The sequence below is a fragment of the Oryzias latipes genome, chromosome 19 (assembly GCF_053564925.1).
Source record: "Oryzias latipes strain Hd-rR chromosome 19, Olatipes_Hd-rR_3.1".
NCBI classification, from domain to species: Eukaryota; Metazoa; Chordata; class Actinopteri; order Beloniformes; family Adrianichthyidae; genus Oryzias; species Oryzias latipes.
This window is the reverse complement of record NC_136255.1, coordinates 11,248,512-11,269,998: the sequence shown is the minus strand read 5'-3', so window position 1 is coordinate 11,269,998 and position 21,487 is coordinate 11,248,512. Positions and strand designations below refer to the sequence as shown.

The 21,487-nt window shown below is 38.3% G+C and overlaps 2 protein-coding genes across 10 annotated transcripts in view; both read left to right on the top strand.

The window, feature by feature from the left end:
* LOC101171950 (dickkopf-related protein 1-like) overlaps positions 1-7,127 on the top strand; it is a 33,584-nt gene extending 26,457 nt beyond the window's left edge. For all 4 annotated transcript variants that reach the window (XM_020712032.3, XM_020712031.3, XM_020712030.3 and 1 more), the window contains 4 exons: positions 5,825-5,925; positions 6,019-6,193; positions 6,266-6,461; positions 6,921-7,127. In XM_020712032.3, the coding sequence (XP_020567691.1) occupies positions 5,842-5,925; positions 6,019-6,193; positions 6,266-6,461; positions 6,921-6,981 (516 nt within the window). In that variant the 5' untranslated portion in view covers positions 5,825-5,841 and the 3' untranslated portion in view covers positions 6,982-7,127. The remainder of the gene's footprint in view (positions 1-5,824; positions 5,926-6,018; positions 6,194-6,265; positions 6,462-6,920) is intronic.
* An 875-nt stretch (positions 7,128-8,002) lies between these two features.
* On the top strand, positions 8,003-21,431 carry tectb (tectorin beta). Of its 6 annotated transcripts, none has more exons than XM_011488371.4 (11): positions 8,003-8,402; positions 16,078-16,153; positions 16,248-16,438; positions 16,524-16,675; positions 16,777-16,849; positions 17,004-17,107; positions 17,174-17,257; positions 17,356-17,518; positions 19,579-19,654; positions 19,774-19,809; positions 21,119-21,431. In XM_011488371.4, the coding sequence occupies exons 1-11, from the start codon at positions 8,397-8,399 to the stop codon at positions 21,184-21,186; spliced, it is 1,029 nt and encodes a 342-aa protein (XP_011486673.1). In that variant the 5' UTR covers positions 8,003-8,396; the 3' UTR covers positions 21,187-21,431. The 6 variants fall into 6 exon arrangements, with proteins under 6 accessions (XP_011486673.1, XP_078793149.1, XP_078793148.1 ...); XM_078937022.1 differs by lacking the exon at positions 8,003-8,402 and adding an exon at positions 8,587-8,755; XM_078937021.1 differs by lacking the exon at positions 8,003-8,402 and adding an exon at positions 13,226-13,333.
* The last annotated feature ends 56 nt before the right edge of the window (positions 21,432-21,487 follow it).

Below are 21,487 nucleotides of genomic sequence, written 5' to 3'. Positions count from 1 at the left end.
ACTTCCATTGCAGCTCTACTTCCGTTGTGAGTTAATGTGTTGTGTTGTGAGTTATTGTGTTGTGTTGTGAGTTAATGTGTTGTGTGGTTAGTTAATGTGTTGTGTTGTGAGATATTGTGTTGTGTTGTGACTCTTCTGGGCCACCGTACATTTTTGATGATGGAGGACATATGTAAAAGCATTTAAGATTAAAACTGCATTTCAGAGCAAATAAAAACAAGGCATTTGACAAAGCTCAAATATGTGACACAGCAAGATAAATGGGTGGACCCAAATCTTCCGGCATTGCCTCATTCTGATGCATCCATGTAGACAAATAGATCCATGTACATTATCACCTGAGCTGGAATTTGACTCAATGGCTGATTAGCTCTAATTTTGCTCGCCATTTTTGTTGCACCAGTAATGTTAGGTTGGGGTTGTGAGGGGCTGTAAGCTAGCAGGAGAGAGTTTAAACATAATTTTATGAGATACCAACAGAGGGTTACTCTGTAGCAAGCAGTCCACACACAGCTCAGAGGTAATGAACTTCTGCTGCTCTGCAGAAACTATTTCCAAGAAAATGACACTATTTTTTTCGGCTAAAAACTGCATAAAATTATAATTAAAAGACTCTAGGAGCACTTTGAAAATGGATTAAAATACTTGGAGTAGGACTTGCTTCACTGAGCTGAAATTAAAGCTAAAAAAAACTTTAAAAAAGTTAAGTGATTAATACAGAGCATATACAGTATCAATTCATAGGTATGTCCTAAATTAAAATATTCATTGACAGCAGCAGCTGTCAGGGTCAACAGTGACTTTAATGCTTTTGGTTTAAGGCGCTTCGAGCCAAATAACTGTCTGTCAAAGTGATGGACAAGCATCATCATCCAATCAGTGATATCCCATAATCATTTTTTTACTCACTTTGATTTTTTTCCACTCATCGATGAATTGGACTGTGTGTTTGCATTCGCACAGTAATAAAATGCACAACATGCAGGCAACCTTTTAAAGACCAAGTCCGATCATCTTTTGATCTATTGTAAAAGCGTTCCCAGTCGTCTTTTAATTATGATTATGCTGTTTTTAGCCGAAATCCAAAAACTTGGGAGGGAAGGGGAGACAGGGGAGACAGAGTGTCTGAGTCCTGTCTGATGTGGACTAAACTCTTCAGTGTGAAGTTGGAAAGGGAATTCTCTCTTTTCCTGAATTCCTATCTGCAGATGGGCTGCGGTCTGCTACAGTGAATACGCAAGCTTTGCTTTTATTTGTGTTTGTCATTAATTGGAACACCAAAAAAATGTTGAATCTGACATGTAGCACCTTCATGATGATTGTCATCATAGGAGAGTGATTGGCACAAGGAGAACATGTTGATGACTGATTGGAGGCCATTATCTGCTGACAACATTTAGGTAAATACTAGGAAGGGTCCCTCTTCTGTAAATGCTGGTGTTAAACAACAAGTAAATTTGTAAGAAAGCGATTAGCAAAGGGTGTCTGTTTATTTTTAATTTTTTACATTGCAATTCTTACATTTGGCATTTAGGTTTCTAACATTGCTGATAAAATTGTGGTGCTGGCTCCATGGATAATCCTCATTGTATCTTTGTTTTTTCTTTGTTATCTTCAAATCACTTCCCTGCATTATTGCATCACTTATCTTCACACACTAATGAATGTTGTCGTTCGCACCAATTATGTTGTTAGTCTGTGTTTTCATTAGGTCTTAGCCACTTGGAGAATGCAACACTTGTGTATCCGATCTGCACTGGCTACCACTAAGAACATGTAAATGACCAACAAATTGTTATCTTTGACTGGCAGCTAATGAAGCAATGAATGACAATCACAGGGATTAACAAAGAGATCATTGTTATCTACGATATGATTGTGTATAGCTTTGCTTATTATCATACTTTATTTTAGGGGGGCAGTTCTGCCTGCTAAATACATTCATCATTTTTTACACCTAAGATACATAACAAAATATTAGAACTCAATGAACAAAGAGCTTAGAAAACAAGTTTACATTAGCTTCTTTAGTTACTACAGACCATGGAGAACCTCATGGAAACCACAGTGACATTATTTTTAAGGTTGTACAGCTGCACACTTGAAAAACAAGAAAAATAAATAATAAAAAAAGAACATTAAGAATCCAAAGCAACATTTCAGAAACAAAACACTATTAAAAAAATGCAAAATGTAATTGTCATTGTGATCTTTAATATGTTTTAGTGTTAAGTAGGTCTATGAGGAAAACTCGCGATATGCGATATTGGTGATTAATATTGCGATAACGATATAATTTGCGGTATATAAACAAATAGCAAAACAACCAAAAAAATAATTTCCATTTCACTGCAACAGTTTAAAAATGATACAACAACTGACCCTTGTCGACGTAGGAGGCAAACATCAAACATAAAAGGGCTCATCTGATTGATCAACAATGTAAACGGGTCCTTCCGATTGGTTAAATGCATAAAGGGATTTATTTCATTTGTTCAATATTTCAAGCTGCCATGAGATTGTTTTAGCACATTTAAGATTTTCGCCGTTTTTTGCGGTATGCATATTGCACAGCTTGATGTCGCGATAACGATAAATTTGCGGTATATTGTGCAGGCCTAGTGTTAAGCACATTGACTACACATGATGGTTGTAAAAAATGTTTTTCTTACAAAGAAGTTTCAGTACATTTGTTCCTCCTAAAAATTGCGCATTTGTGTTCCATGAGGTGTTCAAATCCTCACACAACTGTAGAATATAATTGCAAAAAAAACATATTTCCTTTCTGCACCAGGTAACCATGCATGCATTGACATCTGCCCAACTGTCTGACCTTTGTGGGTTTTTTTTAGAGAAATGTCTGATCATTTCGTCTGGGACAGCCACCCCCCATGCTTGTCTTGTGAAAAAAGTGCTCTATGTCTGACTATATTCTCTAAATTTCATTTTCAACATTGTCTGGTTCTTTGTTCATGTGCAGTTTTTCTGCATTTTGCATTACAGCCACTAGTCTGTGCTGGTTTAAAATGGGTGACTTTCATGTGCATGGGTATCCTTAAAATGCAGAAAACAGAGATCAAGTTCAAAGAAAAGAAAGCAATGAACTGTGAATGGGGAGTTTTAAGCATACTAATGTAAAAAATATATATAAAAAAACTTCTCTTGAACTTTATCTTTTCTGATTAGTTTCTAACTTAGAAGAGACTACTCTTAGCTTCCAAATTAAAAAAGAAACAATAGTTTTCTGCTCCAGGATCTTTTTTTTGTGAGAAACTTTATTTCGGTTAAGTTAAACAAACAAACTTAAAAACATCAACATAAACATTGACACTGATCAATGTCAACATAAACATTGAAAATAATAATAATAATAATAAATAAATAAACATAACATAAACATTGAACAAAATTAACCGAAAAAGGTGTTGGGTGAAGCCAAGGCTTATTTCCCCAACCCTGAATACAAACATTACATCTACCTACAAACTGTTAGAACCTTAAATCAGAAAAGAAAAAAGATGAAAAAACCAAAAACCAAAAACAAAACAAACACTTCTCAAAATGACCTCACAACCACCAAAGTCTCTCAGTCCAGAAGGTATTTTTGAAACATTTTAACTTTATACATTTTCTTAAAGTGCAGTATGGATTTTGCATTTTTCAGTTCGTCTGATAATAAATTCCACATGTTGACCCCCTGAACAAAAACACTATTTCTTAATGCGTTAGTTCTGACCACTTTCTTTTTAAACATATCTTTACCTCGAAAATCATAATTATCAACTTTTATTTCGAACAAACTCAGTATTTTGGCAGGTACACATTGTTTTTTAACTTTAAACATAAAAATTCCAGTACTAAGATAAACTAAATCATAAAATTTTATTGCCCTTAATTTAGGAAATATTTGTTTTGTGGATTGATTGTATGAAGAGTGGTTTACAATTCTAATTGCTTTTTTTTGCAGAATAAAAATAGGTTTTGTATTTGACTTGTAACTATGCCCCCAGATTTCTAAACAATAGGTCAAATAAGGAATCATGAAGGAACAATATAGAATATACAATGTAGCTGTGTTTAAAAAATATTTGACTTTATGTAGGATGGCTAATGATTTGAACAATTTAGAGAGAATATAAGTTATGTGTGGTTTCCATGATAATGTATGATTCAAGATTACTCCCAGAAATTTTATTTCATTTACTCTTTCAAGAACAACATCCTCAATTTTTAACTCAGAGATGTTTTCCCGTTTTCTATAGCCAAATATAATGTACTTGGTTTTATTTTGATTTAAAGACAGTTTGTTTGAATCAAACCATTGTTTGATTATGGATAATTCTTTTGTTATGTCTGAAAGAAGCTTTTCCAGGTTATCTCCAGATAAATACAAAGTAGTGTCGTCAGCATATAAAACACAATTTAACAAATCAGAAACTTTACAAAGGTCGTTTATGTATAAAATAAATAATATAGGACCCAATAGGGACCCCTGGGGTACTCCACATGTAACAGGACACATATCAGATTTTTCGTTATTGAAATAAACATACTGACATCTGTTAATAAGATAACTTTCTAACCAGGAATATGCTATTCCTCTAAAACCATATTTCTGTAACCTACTAAGTAACATAGTGTGATTTAATGTATCAAATGCTTTTTGAAGATCAACAAAAACGCCTACAGTAAATTTCTTCTTCTCTATCGAGGAAGAAATATGATCAACTAGATGCATTATCGCCATTGAAGTAGATCTACCAGCCCTAAAACCATATTGATCCTCATGCAATAAATTAAACTTTCCAATAAAATTGTTCATTCTTTTAACAAAAAGTTTTTCTAATATCTTGGAGAATTTGGATAATAATGAAATTGGTCTGTAATTTGTAAATATATGGCGATCTCCATTTTTAAAAATGGGAATAATTTTTGCTATTTTCATGTTATTTGGAAAAATGCCCTCCCTAAAAGACATGTTAAATATATGAGTTAGTGGTTCAACAATGAACTCAATTGTGTTTTTAATTAATGACATATCAATGTCATTCCAATCTTTGGATCTTTTATTTTGAAATGTTCTTACATTTTCTAGTATTTCATTTGAACTAACCTCAGACAGAAACATTGAGAACTTGTTTGATTGGATACTAAGTTCTTTCAGGATCTTGTATTAATACCTGACTAAAGTAACTGAAACATCAACAAAAGCTGATGGTAATTACTTTTAATGAAATCATGAAGTTGTCTGTGGGTTGCATTTCTACAAATCGCTCACAGCCTGAGGTCTAAAGTATGTTAGTGGAGGAGGCTGTACTGGAGGGTGTTTACCTAGTGTTTTTTTTTTTTTTTTTTTTTTTTTGCAGTGCCTGTCATTCAGGTAGTGTGTTCCTTCATTTGTCTGCTTCCCGTTTGTTAGTCTGGCGGAGATAAGCATGTCAAGGTGCTGCTTGCTTTGCCTCGATTGTTGAAAGTTGTTCTCCGCTTCACCTTCACCCCACCCTCACTGGCCTCTACTACAGCTTGTCGTGTGGACACTATTTTCTAGCAGTGGGGGGTAAATTTGCAGTTTAGTTAATCCATTAACTACTAATTGTCTCCTCCTTTCCTGTTGTTTGGACAAACAATGTGGTGGGAGGCCTTCATGCCTTGCTGACTTATAAAAGTCCCTCTGAAAAAAGAGCCGGTCAGTCACTGCTGCAAGGATCGTCAGTGGTTTTAATACATCTACTTGAAAAACTTTAACTTCCATTTTTTTTCTGCTTGTAAATTATGTGTAATTTGAAGCTTGTTTGTTTAGTTATGTGTTTTTCCTGCACTGAAGCTCGGATTTGGGCCTGGATGCTCAACATGCCACACAGCCCTCCTAAAGAAGAAGCCAAGGCACTCAGAGAGGACCCCCCAGAGCCCCCCAGGACCCACACAGTAAAAACTGCATGACATTAAGTGTAACTTAAAGTTGTAAGAAACCGGCTGAGGTAAATTGACCCTGTTCTTGACATTTATTCTTTCCTTCAGGTGATGTGCGACCACAACAGAGCTTGTGGACGGGGCTTCTCCTGCGATCGACACTTTGGTCTTTGTGTGCCGCTGCGTGGGGAGGGCCACTACTGTCGCAGGGATGCCCAGTGTGTCCGTGGACTCAGCTGCATGTTTGGAAAATGTCATCGCAGCATTCCCAACGGACGAGAGGGTGAGAGTCGGCTTTCCCAACTTTAATTGGAAACTTTATCAGCTGAATTGACCAGCATCTCCCATCAAGCAGGGGCCAGGTGTAAAGTTGACAGACACTGTGGGGCGTCAATGTGCTGCGCCCGGCATCACGGCGAGCAGGTGTGCAAGAGACGGCTGCTTCATGGGGAGAGCTGTTATATTCCTGACGGCGGCCTGGCTTTCAGCATCAACCAGATCTGTCCATGTGACGAGGGCCTGCTGTGCACCGAAAACTCTAGACTACGAGAGTAAGAACCGCAGTCACACCTAGCCCTGGAGAACCCAGCAACAACTTTCTTCAGGGCTTTTAAAGCTAATTAAACACATTTGGTTGTTGTTTGATAATTTTGGGAACCAGCAATTAACAGCCAAAATTTTAAACATAAAAATAAAAAAATACATTAAAAAAATAATAATGAGGGTGAAATTTGACCCTGTGGGTTCTCCAGGGCTAAAATCAAACACTAGTCAATTTTTGTTTTTTTTCTAAAACGTTTCCCAAATGATGCGTAATTTCCAATGTTTAGATGGAAACGTTACCTAATATTTTAAGCTGATAAAATCTTTGATGACACCAATATTGCTTTTGCAAAGTTTGTATCTTTCAAAATAAAGCAATAAATTATGTAAAACACCATCTGCTTGGTTACCATGATCTAAAAAACTCTCATTGTGAAACCCCTAACTGTAGTTTGTTCTTCTTTCAGGAGAGATTTCATTTACCATCCGGCACGAACAAGTTGGACCTGCCAAGCACCTAAATCCTGATGTGAACCTTGATGCTTCTGATATTTATTTATGTAAATTTATGAACATAAAGAGATGTTTGCATTTTCCTGTAATATCAGTTATAAGTTTTAACAGAAATTGCCTTTTTAAAATATTAGTATGTCCATTTTACAAGAACATTACTGTGCATGGTTAAGATCAACAGGCTGTACCTTTTGTCATTTCAAGTCATTTTAATGTACTTTTGTGTTTATTACTCCTTAGTATAAAGAATGAAGCTATAAATAAAAGTAAATACTAAAAGCTTTCCCTTTAATCTATTATTTATTTTTTAAAATAAAGACGTTTTTTTATTCTGAACCAAACCAAGAAAACAAATATAGGGCTCTCCCCGATTCTGTTTGCTCTTTTTATTGAGCCTCTGGCACAGGCAATATGTGAAAAACCTGAAATTAAAGGAGTTTCACTGAATGGAGTTCAACACAAAGTAGGATTATTTGCCAATGACTTAACCAGAAACATCAATTCTTCATTTTATGGAAATATTAGAAACTTTTGAACATGTATCTGGATATAAAACAAATATTCTCAAAACTCAAATATTAAAATTCAACTATGTTCCCTCTGAATGTATTAGAAACAACTTTACATTCAACTGGAATATGAAAAGTATTAAATATCTAGGTGTGGAAATAACATTAGACTCTCAAAATATAAACTTTAAAAATTATTCAGTAGTACAAGAAAAGATACAAAAAGACATTGAAAAATGGTCAACACTGCCACTAGATTTCAGCTCTAGAATTGAAATAGTGAAAATGAACATTTTGCCTCTGTTTCTATTTCTATTTCAAGCTTTACCAACGAAGGTCTCTAACACGCAATTTACAATGTGGGACAAAACAATAACCAAATTCACATGGGACAATAAAAGATCCATAATAAAATACGGCACTCTCAGTAACTTTTACATTACATCACTGTGGTGTTGTAATGGAGTGTTATTACACCTTTTACCCAGTAGGTGGAGATAACCAATGATGTATTGGTAGCATTGACTGAAAAACTGCAGCAGAAGAATAAAGATGGATCTTGTTAACTGAGCAGGTGCCTACATTTACAGTCTACAACTCAACCGACACAACTCGACAAGGATGGCTTTACTGGGAATTTCGCCGCCCCCGGCATTCATACTGAATCCCGGTGTGGTTACGATCCCTCTGGAGTCCTGGATACGCATGTTTGAAAGCTACGTACTGGCGTTAGCCAACAAGATGGAGGACAAGAGGAAACGCGCTGCTGATCCACCCGGTTGGCATGGAAGCCCAGCGCATTTTCTACACTGCCGGATACGGGGGACTCCTACGCGGATGCCATGCAGGCATTCAAGACATTTTTCATACCAAAGTTAAATACAGTGGCAGAGAGAAACAACTTTCGTCAACGGGCTCAACATGTCGGTGAGTCAACTGCTCAGTATGCTGCTGCCTTACGTGAGCTTGTTACTGACTTCGATTTTGGCGCGCTGGCTGATGATATGAAACGTGATCAAATTGTGGAAAAAAACAACAACAGCAGGATCCGAGAACGTCTGCAATGGAAGACAACCTCACTCTACAGAAAGCTCTCACATTATCTGCTCAGATTGAAAGTGCCCTGGCAGAAGCAAAAGCTATGGCTATACCAGCCTGTGAAGCTGTAGTTGGCATGGTACAGGGGACTTCCACCGGCGGTGGGAGGTACAGACACGGTCACGGGTGTCCACAAGTTAAAGCACCACAGAGAGTACTGCCAAATGGACCTGGGTTTGCTGGTAAGACATGTTATCACTGTGGATCTTGAACAAACATTGCAAGTTTTCCTAAATACCCTGCTAAATCAGCCACATGCACAGCCACATTCAAAGTCTCTATGCGTGCATGTGAGGGACATATACAGTTGACCTGCTGGTTGATACTGGATCTGCAGTTTCCATTCTCCCTTTGCGCCTGTACCAGAAACATTATGGTCATATTCCACTTTACGCAGCAAAAAGAAGACAAATTACTTACTCAGGAGAACCTATTTTTGTCTTAGGCTGCTTGGAACTGACCTGTGGGACAAGTTGTGCCACAATCAATGTGTATGTGGTGTCGACTGGAAACCCTATTTTGGGTTTGGATCTTTTCAATGCTCTGAACCTAGTTATCAGAGATGGCCGGGTCAGTCCAGCAGTGCCTTCTCCAGCTGTGCCTTCTACTTCAGATCATCCTTTGGTCTCTGTTCAGTACACAGCTCCTGCCAACAACCTCGAGGGACCCCAAAATAATTCTGACCAAATGGGACTAGAAACAGGTTTTGCCCACAAGGTGAAGGTGAGACTGGAAGTTCGCCCTGTCCGCACTATTTCCTGCCATTTGCTGTGCGGGATGCAGTTTCCAAGGAACTACAGAGATTGGAACACGAAGGCGTCATTGAACGCATTGGCTCATCCCCATGGGTTTCGCCTATTGTGGTCGTGAAAAGAAAGTCCGACCATATCCGATTGTGTCCTGATTTAAGAGAGCCCAAAAAAGTAGTGGTTGTTGATATCCATCCGCTACCACACATTGAGGAGGTGTTTCATGAGCTACGCGGAGCACGGATGTTTTCCACCATAGACTTGCAGAATGCTTACTACCAAGTACCCCTTCATCCTGAAAGCAGGGACTTTACTGGTTTCATTATAAATGACGAATTCCGTTTTACCAGAGTACCTTTTTGTTTGGCTTCAGCCCTCAGTGCTTTCCAAAGGATAATGACACAGATTCTGTCAGGTTTGGATGGTGTTCAATGTTATTTGGATGATGTGATTGTGTTTGCTAACACGCCTGATCTTCATGAAAAGCGATTAAAGGCTGTGCTGCATTGGCTGTGCAGTAGTGGGCTGAAACTTAACATGGAAAAGTGCTTGTTCAGACAAACTGAGCTGTCATTTTGGGGGGATATTGTTTCTGCTGCAGGTATCAAGCCAAATCCTGATCACATCAGTGCTATCACAGATGCTGCTTCCCCTTGTGATGTAACAACTCTACACTCTTTCCTGGGCCTCACAGGGTGGTATTCAAAGTTCATTCCTAACTACGCTTGTGTTGTGGAACCACTTCGTGCCATGTTGTGTAAGAACGCAAACTTCAAATGGACTGACGAGGCACAAGTGGCTTTTGGGAACTCTAAACAACTGATTGCTACTAGCTCTGCACTTTCTCTGTTTGATCCAGCTCTTCCACCATAGTTACCACAGATACCACACATGTGATTATGGTATTGGTGCAGTACTTACCCAGTTACATGGGGACACCGAAAAAACCATTGCGTTTGCTTCACGGTCTGAGTGTAAAAGGAAGTATTCTATCATTGAGAAAGAGGCGCTTGCCTGTGTTTGGGCTTCTGAACGCTGGCGAACATATTTGTCGGGTAAACACTTTACTCTACGCACTGATCATAGCCCATTCACTTTGCTGCTATCCTACTAAAGGTTTTGGATGAGCAGGAATGCGGATTGCTAGATGGTCAGCTCGCCTCGTGTTTCAACTACACTGTAGAGTATAAACCGGGTCGTGAGAACGTTGTTGCAGACTGTTTATCTCGTTTACCTGTCTCTTCCCCTCCACCACACGAGTTAGAAGAGGACATGGTAGCACTTGTGGCTAATGTGGACTTTGCCGCTGTCACAAAAGACCAGCTGATACAGGCCTGTCTGGACTGTCCTGTGTTGCAACAGGTTCTAGTTTATCTTCGTGATGGCTAGCCACGTAATGCAAAAGGCCTTGACCCAGCTCTTTTACCCATCCAAGCAGAGCTGGTTGAAATAGAAGGTTACCTGATCCATGGATCTCATCGTCTTGTCATTCCCACATTGCTGCGATCTCGACTTATACAGCTTGCTCACGACACACACCAAGGTATTGTTTAGGACCAAACAACGTCTGAGAGAGCTCTGTTGGTGGCCTGGTACGGATGTGGATGCTGCTGTTAAATCGTGCACAACCTGCTCCCAGCACAACAAAACTGCTATAACTAGAGCTGCCCCCTTACAACCGATTCCCCTTCTCAGCACAGCATGGGAAAAGGTGGTTATAGATATAGTGGGACCCTTTAACTCTGCTTCAGCTGACTGTCGTTACGCCATCACACTGATAGATTACTACAGTAAGTTACCTGAAGTAGCATTCCTCTCAAATGTGACTATTGCGACTGTCACTTCATTTTTGTCTGCTGTGTTCAGTCGTGAAGGTAACCACCTGGAATTAGTGAGTGATAACGGTTCTTGTTTTGTTTATGCTTTAGGACTTCTGCTGCTCGCGACATGACGCACTGCCGCAGCTCCAACTACTACCCTCAGAGTAATAGTGAAATAGAGAGGTGGAACAGGGTGTTTGTAAACTGCTAACAAACAGCTGACATTCAAGGTCAACCGTGGCTGCCCTATGTTACTGACTTTTTCCTTGATTATCGGGCTACTCCTCATGCAAAAACTCAGCAAGACAATTTACTGTACAAATAATAGAATGATTTACTGTACCAGATCTAATAGTTTATTAAGGACTCTCATTACAAAGCGTTAACAAAAATACATTAAAGGTCTACTGGAGGTTGACGACAGAGTGAGATTCAGATTAACATCAATGCTCCTTCATATGTTTCGCTCAGTGCCACCTCTGCATACAAGAATGTCTAGAAGATTTAATAAAAAGAGGATAAAAATGGTTATACCAGATTTCTAACAAAGGAAATCTGTTTACTCAGCAAAAAAAGTTGAGTTATATATGGACTTTATAAGTGATGAGAACAAACATGTTAATATACTTGGTCCCACAAGTCCTAATATATAAATATGTACATTTGCGTGCAGATTTCCAAGTAAAAGATAGCTTTTGATTGTAACTTTTTTCACAATCACGCTTTTGTAACCAATTCAGCTCCAATCTGCCTCATCTACGCAATTGTGTAGCTGGCATGTTTAGAGTTTCACTGTGTGATGTCTCCCTTTAAACCTTTATGCATACTGCATAGGTAAATGAACACTGTCTTTGTGCCCCTCCACGCACGTTTCTTGGATCCCAACCAGCAGTTACTTAACTGAGGAATCCTGAGACTCTTGACTCTCCATTTTGTAACTCTAACTGTCCCCTGAATTGTGTCCTCTTACAAATTCTTCCATTTACTCCATTTAGATGCTAATTGTCCTCAGTCTGCATCTTTACTAAAAGGTACTGTGAGTCATTCTGTCTTGGTCTTTATATTCTCATCTTACGCAGCTTAGGTCAAAAGAGATTTGATGCTATTCTACAGACAACATGTGAGATGTGTGAAAGATTGTACCTGTTTTTCTAATGGAGTTGAGCTTTTGGCATGTCAAAATTCAGATGCATCAGAAAGGGATGAAAATGTGACAAAAATGATCTTTAATGCAAAGCTGTGACAAGCCTGTTAAGTGTCTTTGTGTTAGTAGAAATGCTGCTCCATTTTTCAACTTGTTCTTCTTTTGCTTTCAAAAAAGAAGGCAAAAACTGAAATCACAAATGTTAAAAGTATCTAAAATTGGTCTTTAAACACCTTATTTGTGATTTTCCTGCTTGAATGTTCACTTCTCAAATTAAACACTCAAAATTTATATTTGTCCGAGTTAAAAACCAATTGTATGAGTTTATTTTTACTGGTTGAATAATTTTCTCTAAAATTCTGTCTCTAAACATTAGCTTTATACATTTATAGATATATTTCAAAGCTTTTCCTTGTTTGTGCATATAGATTTCATTCCTTTCTGATCTGGGTTGTTTTCATGAACCATCCCATCTCCAATTTTTGTTTCTGTCTGTTTTTAATTCATATTTCAGTTTTTTTTTTATTTCAGTTTTTGAACTCAGTGAAAGTTTATCCTAATCCTTGTCCCAATGTTGATCAACTGTGAGACAGATGTTAAACAGGAATCCAGAACATCAAATTGTCTGATTTATAAAGTATTTATTTGTATAATGGTGCAAAAAATAAACATTTTGCTCCTACAAACAAGCTGAAAGCTGAAGAATTCTGTCCCTCATAGACCTGTTGTCATAGTTTGGGTTTCTTTGTGTTGGTTTTTGCTTTCCATCTTGTTTTTGTCATGTTTGAGTTCTGTTTCCTGTTTTATTTTGAAAGGTTTCCTGTTTTGTCATGTTCTTGAGTTTTACTTCCTCTGTCCCAATCTGCCCTGATCATGTTCACCTGTGTCTTGTCATTCCTGTTTGTATTTAAGTCTTGTCTCTGCCTTCCTCTTGTGCTTGTGTCCATTAATGTCTTAATGTCTCTCATGTAATGTCTTAACGTCCTTAATGTCATCTAACGTCTTTATCGGCTCTTCCCTCATGTCATGTTTTCATGCTATGCCACAGTAAGTTTAGCTTTTGTTTTGTTACCCTGCTCTGCACCACCTTTTGTTAAGATTAAACCCCTTCCCCTGGAACTGTGTGCTCCTGTCTCTGCATTCTGGGTCCTTCACGCTAGAGCCCTGCGCGGGACTATTTTCTTCATCCCGCTCCCGCCCGCGCCCGCTGAATTTCTGACCAATCCCGCCCGCTCCCGCAACGTATGCGTTACACTCCCGCCCGCACCCGCAATATGCATGTCCACTCCCGCCCGCACCCGCAAAACTCATTGAATTTAGTCCCGCACAGTAATAGAGATGCATTGATTTTGTATCGTCTCCCGTCCCGCAGGAAAAAAATACGTATTTTTATTGATATTATTAAAGAGATTCATGTCCCTCCTCCAGCCTCATCTTTTCATGCATTCCTCTTTTGTGTAATTTGCAACTTAATTATTAAATATATTTTCACAAATCCTGTTCGGTTAAAAGTCTGCGTGTGTGCGCGCGCAGACAGACGGCCTGGAGCGCGCTCTTAGTAAGAGGCGGGGCGGGGCGTTGCACACCCCCAACAACAGGTTAGATGACAGAGGCCATTGGGCGTCTCTACCTGGTGCCTTCACGGAGCTTCAGTACATAAGAATCCAACAGCTGCACAGCCTAATGTAGTCCGCTAAAATATATATTCATGAGATATTCATGGCAGCACTGATCCCGCGGGTTTTTTTTTTTGCCGCCCGCTCCCGCCCGCAGCACAATTCAAACCGCCCAATCCCGCGAGATTTGGGTTGGGTCCCGCGGGACCCGGCGGGACCCAATCCCAATGCAGCCCTCTACTTCACGCTACCACAGCCCCCCCAACCTGACACCTGTTCTTTCTCCTCTATGCTCTTCTACCCTCTACGTGTTACCTGTATTAATGTCACATGTTTGAACTGGTTATCTGTATAAAAGACACCTCTCCACACCCTTAAACAGTCAGAGTGTAACCTTGTCATCGTGAACAAGACCAAAGAGCTGTCGAAGGACACCAGGGACAAAATTATAAACCTGAACAAGACAAGGATGAATCAATCTACAATATACGAGCAGCTTGATGAAAAGAGATCCGCTGTTGGAGATATTAATAGAGAATAGGAGAAATACAAGATCACTGAAAATCTCCCACCACCTGGAGCTACATGCAAGATCTCACTTGGTGGGAACCAATGATCTTGAGAAACAGGCCAGAAGTACACAGTAGGTCCTGGTCAATGACTTGCAAGGAGCATGGACCACAGTAAAAAAAGTCACTGTTCGCTTTTAAAGATCAATTGTTTTTTGTCTTACCTTTCTACGGTGACTCAAGGTGTATTCAGACTGGACAGATTTGGTCTGCTTAAAGTTAACCAGAGTTAATTTCCCCCGATAATCCCAAATAAATTTTTAGTCTGAATACACCCAAGCGGACTCTGGTCCAGGACCAAAAACCACTCTCTGACCCATCTTTGAAGGTGGTCTCTATTCCTTTCCAATCGAACTGAGCTTCGGTTCGCTCTGAGATTCCTCAGCCTGAATACAATCTGTTCCCAGAGCGGAAGAACTGAACCAAAACGGTCAACATAAACAGAGTAGGAATGTAGCAACAAATGAGCCGAGGACAAATACAAAGCAACAATTGCCATGCTATCGAACAGAAAAAAAAAAGAGTCCAACTGCTTACTAGTTAAAATGCTTATTTTAACAAAGCTGAAAATGCTTCTTACATGCTTTTCAATGTTTCATTACATGGCACGCACCCATGATGTAACACTAAAAGCTAGCTTGTAGTTTCCTTTACAGAATTCTCTTAAAAACAAAGCCATAACACCATAATGATGAGACACAGCAACTCATTGAAATGTGGTCAGATGAATGCAGGCTCATTAAAACAAGTTTAACACGACATACATTGCTTCACACCGTTTACCCAACAATGTATGTCTCATAAACACTTAGCAGCGTACGTTCATACTCAATGTCTCCACATCACTGCAGTTGCTAGCATCCTTTAAGTTAAAACACACACTTCTCCTTGCCTGTAACTGTTGCGGCATGCCTCCACCATACCAAAGTAACAAGTAAAAAGTATTGTTCCCGTCGTTCAAAACTGCTAATCAAAATTTAAAATTTTAATAAGTTAACTGTCCTGATAAGAATTGTAAAGCGCAGCACGTCTGTCCTTCTCTTGTTATTTTTACCTGCCCTCGTGGTTCCTGGCCAATGACTGACAAGATCTTTAGTCACATGGTTTTATTTAAAATTTTGGTCCATAACAGAATGTGCTGCTTGATGCCAGTCTGAATATAGACCAAGCGCATGGTTCAGGACTCCATCTGGAACAAACGTGGACTCAATCCAGAACAAAAGATTTTTCGAGTCTGAATACACCCTCACTAAAGGTGCTGTTTCTATGGGATACTGTCATTTCAAAGTAAATGTCTGCAACACAGAGGGCTTTTGTGAGAAGCCAGACAATACAGCTCTTAAACCAGCCTTGCCATGAGGGAAAAGAGGTGATGGGACAATGGGGGGAAAACCATTAACTCTTCCATGTGACAGTATAAAGTCCCTCCTGGAGTTGTGTCAGTGTTACTTGTAGAGTCTAAAGCCGGTAACCTGTTGAAGAGCCATGCATATCCTCTGATAAACCTCAAATGAAAGTTATTACTTATCAGGTTAGTATTTTTTTTCAAAGATTTACCTTTTTTAACACAGTTTTTTGTTTTTGTGATTGTCTATATTTTTTACAGCACCCCACCATGGCTTCATTCAGTGGACTATTATTGATGTTGCCAGTAGTTTTAGCCTGTTCTCCCCAAAAAGCAGGTAAATGTCCCTCTATTTGCCATATTTGTTCATCAAGTTTCAAGAAATTACAGAATACTCTTCTTTGTCTTGCTCCATTTTCTTTCAATTTCAGACTACGTTGTAGTTTCTTGCTTTCCCAACACTATCATCGCCAACGTCCCAGAGTGTCCTTATGGTTGGGAGCTGGAGCAGCTGTCCCTGGGTGGTGTCTGCTACACTGGAATACACAGTCCGGGTTACTATCGTTTTATTATCCCAGACCTGACGCCCAAAAACCACTCGTACTGTGGCACACAGTCTGAGGTGAGAAAGAACAATATAATAAACCACTTTGATTTAACCTTTAAATTGATTTTTTTTTGTTCCAAATCCTTCTGGTTTTCTGCAGTACATGCCTGGTAAAGATCCCAAGTACATCTTCTATAACTCTATTGTCTCCAACGACACTTCGCTAACGGTCAGAAATCAGCCAGTCAACTACACATTCAGCTGCATGTACAGAGCCGCCTATCTGGTAAACAATGCAGTTTTCAGCCAGAGGTAAACATCAGTTTGGCACATCTTCAGTCTTCATGTGGATGGTTTGTTCATTCTAACCCAATGACTTGCAGCGCTTTTACTAAACCCTCTGCTTTTTTCAGAGTGGCTACAGTTTATGTCAACAATGGGAGTTTAGGCACTTTTAGATCACAGTTATCTATGAACGTATTCACGGTGAGTGTCAGCCCATATGTCTCGTTTCTTCACTGGATGGAACATGTCATTGCAATGTTGGCATCTCAAACTAACCCAGTGTATCAGTACATCGTACTATAGGTATTAACTGTATTTATTCTTTAAAAGTAAAATAATTTTGCATGTTTTCTAGAATTCAAAGTTCCTCTATGCGAAAGATGCTCCTTACACCATTGACACTTCTGAAATTGGGTCTGAAGTTTTTATTGGAATTGAGGCAAAGGGTCTAAGTAACAGGTATGTTTTTTTTAGTGTAATCCATTAAGAGTATTAAATTACAAGATGTGTTGTTTTATGTATTAGATTCAAAGTTGTGATAAACAACTGCTGGGCAACTCCAACTCCCTATCCCACTGACAGGAAGCGGTGGAGCCTCATCATCAACAGGTAATAGTCCATGAGAGGAAAAGGAATATGAAGTTAAATGAATGTGAAGATGAGTTTAAACTTTTTGTTTTTAAAAAAAAGGATCATTTTTTTATCAGTTGCCCTGCAGACAACACAGTGACGGTTTTTGATAATGCCAAAGACAGCCACTCCACCTTTAAGTTCAACTCTTTCCGTTTCCAACGTCTGGAGAAAGTGTCCACTGTGTGGCTCCACTGTGAAGTCCAGATCTGTGACGGGGAAAGGCTTGTCTGTGAACCAGTGAGTGTCATGACTCCAAATGTATTATTTTTTTGTTTTATTATTAGATACAAGTTTAGATTTTTAGTAAAATACAGCCTTGCTCTCCTTTTACATGATTTTTGATCCAAACATTGATGAACAAAGCAAAACCTAAAGAAAGACAGTACAGACCAAAAGCTTTGACACACCTTCTCATTCAAAGAGTTTTCTTTAGTTTCCTGACTACGAAAATTGTAAAGTCACACTGAAGGTAACAAAACTGTGAATTAACATGTGGAATTATATACATAACAAAAAAGTGTGAAACAGCTGAAAATATGTCATGTTGTAGGTTCTTCAAAGTAGCCACCTTTTGATTTGATTACTGTTCTGCACACTTTTGGCATTCTCTTGATGAGCTTCAAGAGGTAGTCATCTGAAATGAATGAAACTGGCTCACATGCAGACTGCCCCAGGAAAGGAAGACCAAGAGTCACTTCTGCTGCGGAGGATAAGTCCATCCGAGTCACCAGCCTCAGAAATGGCAGGTTAACAGCAGCTCAGATTAGAGAGCATGTCAATGGCACACAGAGTTCTAGCAGCAGACACATCTCTACAACAACTGTTAAAAGGAGACTGTGTGAATCAGCCCTTTACGGTAGAATATCTGCTAGGAAACCACTACTAAAGAAAGGCAACAACCAGAAGAGACATGTTTGGGCTAAAGAACACAAGCAATGAACATTAGACCAGTTGAAATCTGTGCTTTGGTCTAATGAGTCCAAATTTGAGATTTTTGGTTCCAAACACTGTGTCTTTGTGGGACGCAGAAAAAGTAAACAGATGGACTCCTCTATGCCTGGTTCACACCGTGAAGCATGGAGGATGAGGTGTGATGGTGTGGGGGTGCTTTGCTGGTGACACTGTTGGGGATTTATTCAAAATTGAAGGCATACTGAACTAGCATGGCTACCAAAGCATCTTGCAGCGGCATGCTATTCCATCCGGTTTCGTTTAGTTGGACCATCGTTTATTTTTCAGCAGGACAATGTCCCCACACCTCCAGGCTGTGTAAGGGCTATTTGACCAAGAAGGAGAGTGATGGGGTGCTGCGCCAGATGACCTGGCCTCCACAGTCCTGAACCCAATCGAGATGGTTTGGGGTGAGCTGGACCGCAAAGTGAAGGCAAAAGGGCCAACAAGTATTAAGCATCTCTGGGAACTCCTTCAAGACTGTTGGAAGCCCATTTCTCTTGAAGGTCATAAAGGGAAAGCCAAGAGTGTGCAAAGCAGTAATCAAAGCAAAAAGTGGCTACTTTGAAGCACCTACAATATGAAATATTTTCAGTCGTTTCATTCTTTTTTGTTATGTATATAATTCCACATGTGTTAATTCATAGTTTTGATGCCTTCAGTGTGAATCTACAATTTTCATAGTCATGAAAATAAAGAAAACTCTTTGAATGGGAAGGTGTGTCCAAACTTTTGGTCTGTACTGTAAATGTCTTTTTTTCTTCATACCAGATTTGGAAAGTTTCTTGTTCAAATGCACTTTCTTCCTCCTAACCACAGCAAGTATATAAGTTTTGATTTTAAACTGATTATAAAGCGCTGTATAGTTATGTTTTTCACTGTGGCCTTGCATGCTCTGCAGGACCGCCTGAAACTTTGAGTGAAGCACAGGAATATTTTTAATTTTCTTTTGCCTCTGGGACAAGAATTTTTAACATTGATTTGGAACATAGTACAACCTTTTGTCCAACAAAAGTGTTTTTCCTAGAAATGTACAAAAGACTAGTATTGAATTGATGAGATAATGTTTGTTAAAAACAATCTTTACCTTCTCACTCAGAAAAAAGGCTACAGTTTTAAATTTCCTGAGTTATCTGCTCAAAGGTTTTACCAGTTTTTTCCTAATCTTGAAAAAACTTACATCATAGAAAAGTGTGGCTAACATGATGGCATGCACTTTGGGTATTTGTTGTGTAATGTTCATAAATTTCCACTTTTTTTTTACCTGATCTGTGAGAACTGGAAACATTGCTGACTTTGTTCTGTCTAAATAAAGATGAATACTGCTGTTTTTGTTTTTCTTGCAGAGTCCATGTTCTTCCAGAAGCCTGAGAGAGGTAGATCTGAGTGGGGGAATTTTGACTGCTGAGTTTCAAATAAAAGGTAATAAGCACACTGTTTTTTGTAATTATTTACTTTTTAAGTTGAAAGTATATAAATAAAAACCACAGCAACATGTTTTTTGATATTTTATTTATGCTACTGTACTCATAATGTCACAGCAAGTCGAGGCTCTTCTAACAAAGGACAGGTACCAGGTAAATGCATCTCAACTTTATCTTTACTTTATTATTCTCAGTTGTTGAAGGGGTTTGAAAATATTAAACATTTACATTTAGTTCACCAGATATTATATTTTGTTTGCAAACTAAAAAGATAAAAAGTTAGTATCACAAAACAATAATTGTTCTTGGAAAGCCATGAACAAATAAATAGCAGTTTTAGCATGCCACCCTGACATGCCATGGGCCTGATTGAATTTTATGCAAAGCTTTGAGCCCCTCAGAAACGTTTGTGGTGGGGGTATCCAAACATTTTGCAGGAAAGGCCAGTCAATCATCATCAAATTGGTCATTTTAATAAAATAAATAAATAAAAATTAAATATATCAACTAAATTTATCACATTTTCAAACCTCTTGGATTTATTTTAGCTCCTATGATATTTGCCATTCTATCTTAATTCATTTTAAACAAAGTATCAAAATATAAATTCAGCAGTTAACTAAAACATCTGTTTAGTTAGCTTTTTTAATTGTAAACATAAAAGACGTGCTTTCAATTAAAATGTTACATGGAGGCGTTGGATTTGTAACATTCATCAAAAATTAAATGACACAATTTAACCCCTTCACGCTGTGTACATCTAATCTCTGACCGTACCGTTTAATTCAGGGCTCCACTTAATTTAGCATAATCTTGAAGGGAACAAAACAAACAAGTGTTAAGGAAAAAATCTTATTTACCCACTGTCGCAAATTTAATACGCAGATTTCTAACATGCAGTAACTATATTATACAGAATTAATTATCAACAAGTTTTGCATTACTTTCAATACAGCAAGTAAACAGTAAAAAAAAAAGAATAACAATAGATTAATTTTTCTTACCATAAAGGTTTGAAGATTAGCTAAACTTTTCCCAACAAAAGTTTATTGAGATTTTGAAATGATTTTGAAATGAGCAGGAAAAGCCCTTCTACTGCCCCTAGTGGAATGATGATGCACTACAGGGCAGAAAACATGGACCAAGTTCTATTCAATAGGTTTTAAGGAAAGTTTGGATCATGATAATGAGTTAGGGGTCTTAGAAATGCGTGGATCTAATACGACACAAATGGTTGTATAGGGTTATGTTTGGTTTTCTTTACTGAAGCCCCAAATCTAATGTATATATATATAACACATTTGGTGTATTGATAATCCATCTTATAATTATATTTCTATGCTTTTGAAAATCATTATCATTGTATTTGTAATTAATTAAAATCCCAAATGAATGGTCCCAATCAGCAGGGACCAGGAAACATCTGTACAACATTTCTAACATTTAGTTTTTTCTGCCACAGGAACTTCGCTGTTTATGCTTCTGCTGGTCCTGATGAAGATGTGTGATTTAAATGCTGGGCAGTGGTGAACAAGTCATTTCTACAAACATGGAGGGGAGGGCCAAAGACTCAGGGAGTGTGAAAACATTCTTACCCCTTCATTCAAGTGGCTAATCTTTTCCTAAGATTTTACACAGATTTTATTTAGAAAATGCATTAACATGTTTTTAGACAAGTGCTTGATTTAATTTTGACATGAATAAAAATCATTAAAGACAGCAAAGTAATAATAGTTTGCTCTCTAGTTTTCATAAATAAACGTTTTAAAATCAGAGTGAATGTTGTAAACGTTATTTATTTATTCCACGATTAAAATTTGTTGGGGCATTG

Excerpts from the sequence above, each read along its gene's own strand:
- tectb (XM_078937021.1), top strand. The coding sequence starts at position 13,313 with ATGTTTTCATGCTATGCCACA. Across the intron at positions 16,676-16,776 it reads AATGCAGTTTTCAGCCAGAG|AGTGGCTACAGTTTATGTCA; the intron begins GTAAACATCAGT and ends TGCTTTTTTCAG. Across the intron at positions 16,850-17,003 it reads TATCTATGAACGTATTCACG|AATTCAAAGTTCCTCTATGC; the intron begins GTGAGTGTCAGC and ends CATGTTTTCTAG.